The sequence below is a fragment of the Impatiens glandulifera genome, chromosome 8, assembly GCF_907164915.1.
Source record: "Impatiens glandulifera chromosome 8, dImpGla2.1, whole genome shotgun sequence".
Classification (NCBI taxonomy): Eukaryota; Viridiplantae; Streptophyta; class Magnoliopsida; order Ericales; family Balsaminaceae; genus Impatiens; species Impatiens glandulifera.
In genome coordinates this window covers 2,058,513-2,071,427 of record NC_061869.1, presented here as the reverse complement: position 1 = coordinate 2,071,427, position 12,915 = coordinate 2,058,513, and the positions used below count along the sequence as shown (strand labels likewise).

The 12,915-nt window shown below is 31.0% G+C and overlaps 1 protein-coding gene across 1 annotated transcript; it reads left to right on the top strand.

Moving 5' to 3' along the window:
- Positions 1 to 2,947: 2,947 nt before the first annotated feature.
- LOC124911114 (dicer-like protein 4) lies at positions 2,948 to 12,755 on the top strand. Its single transcript, XM_047451558.1, has 25 exons — positions 2,948 to 3,209; positions 3,288 to 3,465; positions 4,379 to 4,489; positions 4,567 to 4,707; positions 4,789 to 4,861; positions 4,961 to 5,001; positions 5,150 to 5,278; positions 5,432 to 5,560; positions 5,717 to 5,855; positions 5,955 to 6,051; positions 6,540 to 6,732; positions 6,835 to 6,995; positions 7,298 to 7,507; positions 7,713 to 7,972; positions 8,045 to 8,319; positions 8,401 to 8,819; positions 8,959 to 9,053; positions 9,223 to 9,428; positions 9,526 to 9,735; positions 10,242 to 10,700; positions 10,788 to 11,060; positions 11,503 to 11,832; positions 11,917 to 12,118; positions 12,208 to 12,322; positions 12,415 to 12,755. The coding sequence occupies exons 1-25, from the start codon at positions 3,016 to 3,018 to the stop codon at positions 12,554 to 12,556; spliced, it is 4,782 nt and encodes a 1,593-aa protein (XP_047307514.1). The 5' UTR covers positions 2,948 to 3,015; the 3' UTR covers positions 12,557 to 12,755.
- Positions 12,756 to 12,915: the final 160 nt, after the last annotated feature.

The following is a 12,915-nucleotide window of genomic DNA, read 5'->3' as shown; positions in this document are numbered from 1 at the left end:
TCTTGTTTTAAAAAATAAAAAATAAAAAAATTGAAATTACAATTCCAACCCAAAATAAGTAGAATTAAAAACTATAAAATTACACTATATTTAATTCTATTAAAATTCTAATTCAAATTCAAATTCTAATTCTTAATATTAGATGCTTTACCAAACTTAAGAATTAAAATTGGACCCCAATTCTAATTTCAATACCAGTTCCAGGGTTACTAAACACACATTTATACTTAAAATTTATTATTAAAATCCAACTCTGGCCTTAATCAAAATACAACATATTACTCATGGCCAAATTCAATATATTTTTTTAATTTTATTATCTAAAAGACTACACTAATTTACAAATAAAAATATTAATTTATATGTATTAAAGTTAAAAAGTATAACTTGGACAACCAAAAAAATAGAGCATGTCAAGAGTTAATATTTGTTGGATATTTGGTGCTTCAAACCTAAAAAGAAATGAGTTAAATTTAAGTTAAACGGATATTAAATTATTTTTCTCATTTTTTTATGATAAAGTGAGACCAAACTCATGGACTTATTATCCTAAGTTTGAGTTACCCTAGGTTTGAACAAGTTAACATAATATTGTTTTTCTAATGTCTTCATGCCCATTTTGTAGCATCATAGTAACGAAAAATGAAAAAGAGTAATTTTTACTTCAACTTAATAAGTTGGTAATGAGTATTAAATTAAAAAATTTATTTCTACAATGTTGAGTAATATGAATTCATGATCTTATGGTCAGCGAACTCCTATAAAAAAAAAATAAAAAAAAATAAAAAAGTTGTACTAACAAGTGAAAAGGTTAAAATTATGTGCATATATATTAACCTAAGATTATATATATTTTTTTAATGATAATACAAAATTATTATATTTAATCAAACTAATCTAAAATATACATAATAAAAACATTTATTTTGTCCGTTTAGACACCCTAAATCTCAGAGTTAGCCCTGCGTTCACTACAAATTATAATAGAAAAGAAAAACAATTTGATTAGTTAAACGTAACGACAAAATTAAATTTAAAAAAGAAATAAGAAACATAAATTAAACACATTTGTAGCTAGTAGTAATACTTCAATTCTCCATTAGATATCCTTTCAATTGAAATTTTATTTTTAAGATTTTGAGAATTTAAAATTTTTCAACTAACTAATTTAGGAGTCGATTCAGATAAAAAAAATCTTTTAAAATTTTTTTATTATAAAAAGAAATGTAATCTTATTAGATATATAAATTTTTATTATTTAAACAAATATTTCTTAGATTTGAGTTGAGTTTAAAGAGATTGTGTAAATTTCCTTTTCTAGAGATTGATGAGATTAAGACAATATCTATAAATTATCAAAATTTATCAAAATGTAATCACTAAATATATTAATCTCACGTTTAACCTGTTTAACCTACTAGACTATATATTTTTTTTTTTTGTTAATGATAATACAAAATTATTATATATAATTAACCTAACATAAATATACCTAATAAAATAATTTATTTTTTTCTGTTTAAACACCCAAAATCTCATTACAAGATACAATAGAAAAAAAAAACAATTTAATTAATTAAACATACGTAACGACAAAATAAATTTTAAACAAAATAATAAACATAAAATAAAACGACAAATACATTTATCGCTAATAAGACTTTAATTCTCCATTATATATTCTTTCAATTGAATTTTTATTTTTAAGATTTTGAAAATTTTAAAATGTTTCAACTAACTAATTTAAGAGATGATTCATATGGTAAACAATCTTTTAATTTAATAAAAAAAATATTATCAAAAGAAATGTAATCTTATTAGATATATAAATTATTATTTAAACAAATAATTCTTTAAATATTTGAATTAAGTTTAAAGAGATAGTGTAAATTTATTTTTTATAGAAATGAATGAGATTAAGACAATATCTATACATTTGTCAAATATAATTATTAAATATATTAACCTAACTTTAACCAACTAAAATATATATTATTTTTTTTTGTTAATGATAATACAAAATTATTAATATATAATCAACCTAACATAAAATATATTTAATAAATATATATTTTTTTGGTTTAAACACCCTAAATATCTGAGTGAGCAGTGTAGACACTAACAGTTACAATAGAAAAAATATATAAAAAAAATTTCAAACAAAATAAGAAACCTAAAATAAAACGACAAATACATTTGTCGCTAACAATACTTCAATTCTTCGTTAGATATCCTTTCAATGAATTTTTATTTTAAAGATTTTGAAAATTTAAAATGTCTCACCTAACTAATTTAAGAGATTCATATGGAAAAAAATCTTGTAATTTAATAAAATTTCTTTATTATCAAAAGAAATGTAATTTTATTATATATTATTTATTATTTAAAGATATAATTCTAAATGAGTTTAAAGAGATTGTGTAAATTTCTTTTTATAGAAATTAATCAGATTAAGACAATATCTATACATTTATTTAAAATGGATTACCCAAATATAATTACTAAAAGTAAATTAAATCAACTACAATCTAATAATTAATTTTTTTTTCCAATAATTTTGTTTTTGAATTTAAAGAGATTGTATAAATTTCTTTTTATAGAAATTAATCAGATTAAGACAATATCTATACATTTACTTAAAAAAAAAAAAGTTGATTACCCAAATATAATTACTAAAAGTAAATTAAATCTCTTCAATCTAATAATTAATTTTTTTTTCCAATAATTATTTTTTGAATTTTTGAATTTTATTTTGGGAAATTGGCATACCTGAACGTATAAAATATTAATGATACTGGATTTACCCGTACGAATGTCATTTTCATTATTAATAATTTAATATAATAATATATTAATTTTAATATTATTTATTTGGAAGTATAAAACACCCAAATTGGATTTCATTGTTGTCTTCTTCGTTTGTTCTTCACTCTCTCTCCTTCCCTGAAGGGCTTTGCTTTACAGTCAACGAAAGTCAACATTTTCTTCTACTTCGATCATCATCGTCTGTGAGATATGGCCACCTCCATGGAAGTAGATGGCGATATCAGCAACTTATCCATAGAAGAGGTGAGTTATATAGCCAATGACACCTCTGAAGCTTCATTGGTTCCAGGGAAGTTTTCGTCGCTATCGGTGAAGGATGTCTATGAATCGGAGGAAGGAAAGGGGAAGGACGATAAGAAGGACTTGAGGAAAATCGCGAGAAAGTAAGGATTTTTTTACGAGGGTTTTCTTTTGTTTAACGATTGGAAGTTATGAAGGAGTAAGATTATGTGTTTTTGTAGGTATCAATTGGATCTTTGTGAAAGAGCTATGAAGGAAAACATAATCGTGGTTTTAGAAACTGGTTGTGGGAAGACTCACATTGCTGTTTTGCTTATTAATAAGATGGCTTCATTGATAAGAAAACCCCAAAAAGACATTTGTGTTTTCCTTGCACATACTGTTGCTCTTGCCCAGCAGGTAATTTCTAGGGGTTTTTTTCTTGTGTTGGTTTTAATATTCTAGGTATATGTGGTTAAAATGTGTCATTTTGTGTTTATACTTGTCATTCTATGATATTTGATTGGATGAGGAAGTTAGACAGCGAAGGAAGCTCATTTGAGTGAGGAATTTTGTTTTGCTTTTTAGTGGAAATGAGGATGAAGAAAGTGTTAGAATGTCATTTAGTGTTTATATTTGTCATTCGATGATACTTGATTGGGTGAGGAGGTTAGACAGCAAAGGAGGTTCATTTGAGTGAGGAATTTTGTTTTGCTTTTTAGTGGAAATGAGGATGAAGAAAGTGTTAGAAGAGCTTTGTTTCGCCTTTTAGTGGAAATGAGGATGAAGGTGTTAGAAAAGATTTGCTTTGCTTTATAGTCGAAATGAGGATGAAGAAAATGTTAGAAGAGTTTTGTTTCGGTTTTTAGTCGAAATGAGGACTCAAGGTCCTCGTTCGAGTTCAGATGTGCTTCAAGATGGAAATGTAGTGAATGTTTTTTTGAGTTCTTTTGACGATTCATTTTCTTGTCTTCCTTTGTGTTGATTAACTGAGTTGTAATGTAGTGAATGTTTTTTCACCTTTTCAAAAAGAAAAAGAAAAGTATTTATACTTGTCATTTCCAACCTTTGTGAAACCATCAGGCTAACAATGTTCGATGATAAGGTACTTTCATAATATCTGATTTGAGACCAAAAGTACGTTGTTAGCACATTGGACAAGTTGTGCAATTGTTTGTCAAATGATTTTCTGACCAATTCTCGGACCTCTGTTACATTTAATAAATTTCAATTTTTGTCCTCTTCATAGATTGCTGATCCCATTTGGAAACACTTTTTATATATGTTGCCCGGATACCAAAACTATTGGAAACTAAACTTGTCGGTTTTGCAGCAAGCCAAAGTCATACAAGATTCTACAGATTTTGAAGTTGGGTTGTATTGCGGAAACAACAAGCATTTAAAGAATCGTCAAGTGTGGGAGAAAGAGATGGAAACATGCGAGGTTAGTCATGCAAGTTTGTAAAACTGCTAATCTGTCATTGAGGTTACTAATGCATGTTTACTATTTTTTTCACACAGGTTTTTGTTATGACACCACAAATATTATTGCATAGCTTAATCCATTGCCTTATTAGGATTGAGCAAATTGCTCTTCTGATTTTCGACGAATGCCATTATGCGCAATTTGATAGTAATCATCCTTATGCAGAGATCATGAAAGTAAAGATCTTGTCTTATAATATGCATCTTTTGGTTGATTGTCTGTATATTACATGTTCATATTGTTTGCGTATGGTATAGGTATTCTATAAAAGTGATGCTGTAAAGCTGCCTCGTGTTTTTGGCATGACTGCATCTCCAAAGCTAGGGAAAGGTAACTTCACTTTCCCATTTCAACGATTTTGTTTACAATAACTTCTTAGAAGTCTGAAAAGTTCTAATTATTAATCTGTTATTATTTTTTCTCTTTCAGACACTTCCATTGATACCCTTGAGCTTTTGCTTCACTCTAAGGTGCTTTTTTTAGAAACATGAGTTTCAATCCTTGGAATCTAATTCTGCTTTCTATTAATATAATTGAGTGAAGTTGGATTTTTTATCCATTTGCCTTTCTTGCTGTTACACTTGATCAGGACTTATGGATTTTTTACACATCTCATAGGTAGTCACAGTTGATAACAGAGAAGAGCTGAATGAATTTGTGGTATCGCCTGAAGTAAAAGTGCACTACTACGATGGTTTTCAAAATGACACAATTTACCGCCAAAAACTTGATGAAATCAGATTAAAGGTACGAGGCAATGACAAATTACAAAGGGGGTGGGGAAAAACAGAAACAGAAAAAGTTATATACCAATAAGATGATATGATGATTTTTATGTTGCCCTCATCTTTGTCATCTTTGTCAGTTGAGATTGATTTACATTTGTTACTCTTGACACAGTGTGTGTCAAGCTTGAAAATGAAGGAATACAATCAAAACAGTGTTAATAACACAAAGAAGGCGCTCTTAAGGCTTCAGAACAACCTTATATTTTGTCTACAAAGTCTTGGCGTTCACGGAGCCTATCGAGTAAGCTATCACACATAATATTGTCACTTGTACTCTTATTGTAGTCTTGTTATTAGATGTATGATTGTATTTTCCCTTAAGATACATGTAGTTGAGATATGTTGTCAATATGAAAAAAATATGCCCTTCAAACTTCCATTTTGCTATTTCTTGAAGGCTTGTAGCTTGCTTATGGAAGGTGACCAATCTGTAAGAAGTAGATTGATAGAAGAAAAAGAAGAGGATAACGATGACTCTTTATGCAACAAGTATCTTGCTCAGGCTGCATCGTTGTTTGGGAGGGAAAATGTTGAAGGTAAATTTATATTATATAAGTATCCGCGTTGATGCCTTGTTATTTTCCAAGCAAAAGAACTAGAAGATATTTACATAATTTGTTTCTTCATTATTATAGGTCCAAATGCTGCTGATTCATCCATAGAGGGTGTTCTAGAGGAACCATTTTTCTCAAGGAAGCTTTTAATACTTGTTGGAATTCTTTCCAATTTTAGGTTGGTGATTGATTGATGGATATGATTGTTTTTGCTCCTATATTTTCCTATAAACTTGACCAGTTTATAATTCCATGTTTATGTTGTTCCATTTGTTATTCATGCACGTTGCCTAACAAGTACATATTTCTATTTTATGCCACTATGATATGGTATTAGGTAATAGTATTATTAAAGTCAAATTACTACTTAGTATTTCTAAGGGTTTCTTCTTCTTCTTCTCCCCCTTAAATGGAATTCTGTATCATAAAACTAGTTCTTTAGTCTTACACAATTTCCATGACTTTTTGTACATTAATCTTACAACTTTCTCTATGCCCACTCTTCAGAAGAGTCAAACATTGGTTTTAATTATATAGTTGAATTTTGTAAGTAGTGCTCTGGTGCTTTTAATTTTCTTCTATGAAATGATTCTTATTATTTACTTTTAATTAAGCAGATATTCTGCCGTCTATCATTAGGCATATCTAATAAGTCATATTTTGCAGGATACAAACTGGCATGAAATGTATTATATTTGTGAATAGAATTGTGACAGCAAGATCTTTGACATGCATCTTGAGACGCCTTTCAATTCTATCATCTTGGAGGTGTGATTTCCTTGTAGGAGTCCACTCTGGATCAGGGAATTCGTCTCGTAAAAATATGTATGCCATTCTCGAAAAGTTCCGCTCTGGCGAGGTATATATTTTGGTTATTGCTGATTATTTTTTGCACTTAAATACTTGACTCCTTAATTAATAGGGTTCTTTTCCTTTCCCCCTGTTTTGTCTGATTTTACAGCTAAATTTATTAGTTGCAACAAAAGTGGGTGAGGAAGGACTTGACATCCAAACCTGCTGCCTTGTTGTGCGGTTTGATCTTCCAGAAACCATGTGTAGTTTTATACAGTCTAGAGGTCGTGCACGAATGTCTCACTCGGAATATGCAATTTTGGTGGACAGGTTTAAAAAACTTTCTTACTATTACCTTGTTGAATTTGTTTTTCCTCTTGGAACACATTAAGCGTTTGTTTGATTTAGTTATTTTTTGAAAAAACAAATCAACTTTTTGGAAAAAACCTTGATTGATGAAAAGTTGATTATTTGGGTTAAATGGTTAAAATATTCTTCGTATTTAATGTTTTAAAATATTAATAAAAAGAAAGTAGGGGTATTTTATTTAATGATTTGAATTATTTGATTGATGATGAGATAATCTCTTCATCAAATGAGGCCTAATTATCCTTTTTGGCACATTACTGCAGAGGCAATACAAAGGAGATGAACTTAGTAGATAATTTCATGAAACAAGAAAATGAAATGAACTGGGAGATTGCATCTAGAACATCTCCAGTTGCAACATTTGTTGATTTTGATGAAAAAGCTTACACAGTTGCTTCCACTGGTGCTACTTTGAGCTGTGGATCAAGTGTGTCATTACTTTACCGCTATTGTGCTAAGCTTCCTCGAGATGAGTATGGTTTCGTTCTCTTCAATTATTTAATTAATTTTTTTTTGCTTGGACATTGATCAAGCAGTTATGCCATATATGGCCTATTTTTGTAAACAACCAAACCTATCCAAACAAATCACACAGTTATCCTAAACGATTATACATAATATTAAAATTGATTGAATTGTATGTTCCAAATTCTCATGGAGGTGTTTGACATTTTTCAGATATTTCATTCCCCAATTGAAGCTGTTTTACTTTGATGACACAAATGGGATTGTCTGCAGTATAACCTTCCCTTCCAATGCACCAATTCACCAGGTTGTTGGGTCACCACAAGTTTCAAGAGAAGAATCTAAGAAAGATGCCTGCTTGAAAGCATGCAAAGAATTGCATAAATTGGGAGCTTTGACCGATTATCTCTTGCCAGAGCAGGATGATGAAAATGACGAATTGGACGACTTTCTCGGATCAGAAAGCTCAAATGGTTAGACAGAACCAATACCACATTTAGATTAATCTCTTTTATTTGTTATAACTTTTTATATTCTTGTTGTAGATCCAATGTTTCGACGAGAGCTACATGAGATGATTGTTCCGGCTTTATTAAAGGAATCATGGAGTCTGTCAGATAAATCTGTTTCTCTCAATTCCTACTATATAAAGTTCAATCCAAGTCCAGCTGATAGGGAGTACAAAAGATTTGGCTTATTCCTGAAATCTCCCCTCCCAAAAGAGGCTGAGAGAATGAAGTTAACTCTCTGCTTGTCTCATGGTAGATCTGTTGCAACGGAATTTTCCCCTTTTGGACTTACGGAATTCGATCAGAAAGAGGTATAACATCTTCTTTGAGAAATATGTGCTTGATTCAGAAATATGTGTTTGATTTAGATATAACATTAAATATTCCTGCAGATATTACAGGCACAACATTTCCAGAAAATACTTTTGAAGGCCGTCCTGGACCGTTCTGAGTTGATTCCTGATTTCATTTCCATCGAAAACGATGAATTTAGTAATATTTCAACTTTCTACCTTCTACTACCTGTTGCTGTATGCAAGTACGAGGAATCCATGACTGTAGATTGGAGTCTTGTGAGAAGATCATTGTCATCGCCAATGTTTCAAACTCCAACTGATGTTATGAACTTTTCTCTGAACGACAATGATCTACATCTTGTTAATGGTTCCTATAGTAGGGACATTGTTGTAAATAGTTTGGTATTTGCTCCAATCAAGAAAATATTTTTCTTAGTTGCTGGTGTTGTCTTAAACAAGGATGCACACAGTTTGTACAAAGGTTCAACAACTCATGTTCAACATTATAAGAAAAGGTAGGTCTTCTCAATCTTGTTTTATCATCATCACTGGCAATAAATTTAGAAATCTTTTGTTGGTCTATTATTGTTTGTTTTGTAAATCTGTCGGTGTGATATTATACTAATATATCAAAGTTCATGTTACATTAATCAGGTTTGGAATCGATCTTTCCTATCCTTGTCAACCTCTTTTGAAAGCCAAACAGCTCTTTCATGTGGACAATTTACTGCGGAAAGGGGGTTGCTTAGGTACTTAAAAGCCTTCTCTTTTTCTAGTAATTTATAGAAATAGTATTAATAATTTATATAACTGGAGCTCTACTCTAGTTATTTTTAATTGTCCTTTTTATTCTAGAATTGAAGAGTGTCACACATGATTGTCCTTTCTAAGTAATTTTCTTTTGTGTCATCCTGGCAGCAACTCGCGAAAAAGAGGAACACTTTGTTGAATTACCTCCTGAGATTTGTCAGTTGAAGATCATTGGGTTTTCTAAAGATATAGCAAGCTCCATGTCTTTGTTACCATCAATCATGCATCGCCTTGAGAATTTGCTTGTTGCAATTGAGTTGAAGAAGAGATTATCTTCTTCATTTCCTGAGGGTGCTGAGGTCTCCGCTGCTCGTGTACGTTAATGGAATTTCCATGTATTTGTTGAATGCTTATTTCACTCATTGTGAATGCTTATTTCATTTTTCTGAGTTAATTTTATAATCAACACAGGTTCTGGAAGCTCTCACTACTGAGAAATGCGCTGAGCACTTCTCCCTTGAGAGGCTTGAAATTCTTGGGGACGCTTTCCTCAAATTTGCAGTTGGAAGGCACCTGTTTCTCTCTCACCCATTAATCGACGAAGGACAGTTAACAAGAAAACGTTCTAATATAGTAAAAAATTCAAATCTGTTCAAGCTAGCCACAATGAAGAAATTACAGGTAAAGATGCAAATCTGATTCCTTTCCTCTTTATGCTTAAATTTTAGGTTCTTAAACAGTTTGAATAAGTGAAATTATGATTCATTTATTGCACAATCAATTATGTTTTTTTCTTGGGAAAACGGTTAAACACAATCAATTATGCTCATTTATGAAGTTAAGTTTATTAAATTTCTCTCGATCACCATTTAGAGCTTGTTTGATCTTGAGTTAATTTTTTTTAATAAAAAACCCTTCTTCCCATCATCAATCTCATAATAAATTAAATATTCAAATCATCAATAAAAACACCAAATTACCCCTACTTATTATATTTTTTATAACATTTAAATACTGAATACACAAGGATATATTAGTAATTGACCCAAATAACCTACTTTATCATCAAACAAAGTTTTGATTTCATAACCCTACATCAAACAAGCTCTTACAGAATCTGTTTCTGTTATTTATAAGTTCTGTATTTAAATAATCTGATAACACTATAATTTCTTCCCATTTATTAGGTCTACATACGCGACGAGCCATTTGATCCCATCCAATTTTTCGCGCTAGGCCGTCCTTGCACAGTTACATGTGACAAGGATACAGAATTTATGTTACATTCTGTTAAACCTAGTCCAGGAACCAATCTGAATGTCGAGGTAAAATGCAATAAAGGTCACCATTGGTTGTATAAGAAAACCATAGCCGACGTTATTGAGAGTCTTGTAGGAGCATTTATAGTTGACAGTGGATTCAAGGCTGCAATAGCGTTTCTTAAATGGGTTGGGATACAAATGGATTTTGAGCCCTCTCAAGTTAGTAAAATATGCCAATCAAGCACAGTTTTTACTACACTTATTGATCGTGCCAACCTTTCCTCTATAGAGAGTTCAATGGGGTATCAGTTTCATTATCAAGGTCTGCTTGTACAGGCTTTCATTCATCCTTCTTACAACAACCCATTGGGAGGCTGTTATCAGGTTTGTATTTAGTTTGTCTCATGTTTTTCTTTCTTTGCTTTTTTTTTATTCTTCTTTTGGTTTAACTAGTTAACTTTTTTGTTACAGAGACTGGAGTTTCTTGGAGATGCTGTTTTGGACTATTTAATCACATCCTATTTATTTTCAGTATATCCAAAACTGACGCCTGGTCAATTGACAGACCTGAGGTCTTTTTATGTAAATAATGTTGCCTTTGCCCGCGTTTCCATAGCTAGATCATTTCAAAAATTTATTCTCTGTGACTGTCCTAGTCTCATTGAATCAATGAACAACTATATCGACTTTGTTAGAACATCCTCCATGGAAAAGTGCTCTGCAGATGGTCCAAGTTGCCCAAAGGTATCCCTTGAATCCATTCTTTACATTGATTTTCATCCTGAAAAATGATTTTGCATAGCAAGAAGTCTCTTTTGCGTTAGTTAATGAGAACTTTATTAATACAAACTTTAATTTTTCAGTCGAAATAACATTGATTCCATTATTTAGAGGCAACAACTTTTCTGATGTTTAGTTTAGTTTTTTAGTTGCTAGTTTTATTTATTTTCATTTTGTTTATGTTTTTTTCCCTCTTTTTTCATTTCCCCCTCTTGTTGGTTTATTCGTGGTATTACAAAGGAGATGTCTTTTTAAAATCAGGTCATTTAGGTAATTTTAGAGTGTTTTTATCTATTAGAGACCATTTCTATTCCGTGCTCTAATGGGATTTTCTCTTAAAAAAATCTTTAATAGGAATATCAGAATATATGCAATTTCTGATTTGGTTTGGAATGTTCTTCTACAGGCTTTAGGAGACCTAGTGGAATCCTGCATAGGTGCAATTCTCCTCGATACTGGCTTTGACTTGAACTGCGTGTGGAAGATCTTACTCAACTTAATGGAGCCTGTTACAAGCTGTACAAAGGTGCAGTTTAATCAACTGAGGGAATTTGTAGAACTTTGTCAGTTCCATCATTGGGACCTGCAGTTTTCAGAAGTTAAAAAAAATGGAAAATTTATCGTGGAAGCTAAAGTACTAGAAGGAGAGAATATTTTGGAAACTGCTTCTGCTATCAATATCAGCAAAAAAGGCGGCCAAAGAGTGGTTTCTGAGCAGCTATACTTTAAACTTAAGGTGAAAACTGCATACTACTAAAATTCTTCTCTCTTTAACGTTAAAGGTTGCAAACTTTGATTAATTTAATTACTGAATTTGCAGGCTAAGGGATACACATGCAAATCCCAGTCTTTGGAGGAGATCTTGAAATCATCTGATAAAATGGAACCAAGATTGATAGGAAATGATGAAGCACCGATGGATGTCACTTCTTCAGATGAATTTCCAATTGATAACTTGAAACTAGAGGAAGTATCAAAGATAATTAAATCTGGACACAAAGAACAACAACCTTCTCCTTCTGGTATCATCCATGACATTGACATGATTATTTATTATTCGGTCTTGGTTGATGTTCTTACCAACAATAATTTTAAAATATTACTTTTTCAGCTGCTTTGCACAATAAGTCAGCAACATCAATTCTGTACGAGATTTGTAGTGCCAACACTTGGAAACCTCCTTCTTTTGAATGCATCAATGAATCTGGACCAGGTCACCAAAAAGAGTATGTCCCTACCCTTTGCTTATCTACTATTGATAAAAAAAAATATTCATACCAACTGAATCTACTCTTTCATATTGGATTTGATCACGCAGATTCATTTTCCAAGTGATAGTTGAAATCGATGAATGCTCACAAATTGTTCAAGCTTTTGGGGAACCTAGGTCGACAAAGAAAGAGGCATCTTGTCATGCTGCAGAAGGGGCGGTTTGGTGCATAAGAAACTTAGGATACTAGGATAAGCCTGAAATCAGGTTAGCTGCGTATTAGTGTAACTCAAGTGGTAAATTCTTAAGGACATGAAAGAGAGATCTAGAAAAGGAGTCTCTCTTCCCCTTTTATGTGTAATTTTGTACAATATCTAGTATTTGACTGGATTTTAGTCACAATATAACTGGATTTTAGTATACTATAGGATCTGATTATATATAATGAATTATCTGATCAAATCATTGAAAGAGGATGCACGATTCAGAGGAGCATTTTTGGAAGCTCAACTTTCACTTTTGCAAAAAAAAAATGGAATAATAAACCTATTTGGCCAAATGTAGCATGTTTTCAATATTTGTCAAAAAAAAAAAACTTTCATAGTGATA

What these genes read in the sequence shown, in the direction of transcription:
- LOC124911114 (XM_047451558.1), top strand. Translation starts at nt 3,016, where the DNA reads ATGGCCACCTCCATGGAAGTAGATGGCGATATCAGCAACTTATCCATA. An exon ending in CTTATGCAGAGATCATGAAA is followed by an intron (nt 4,708 to 4,788) that starts GTAAAGATCTTG and finishes CGTATGGTATAG; the next exon opens with GTATTCTATAAAAGTGATGC. An exon ending in CCACAATGAAGAAATTACAG is followed by an intron (nt 9,736 to 10,241) that starts GTAAAGATGCAA and finishes CCCATTTATTAG; the next exon opens with GTCTACATACGCGACGAGCC.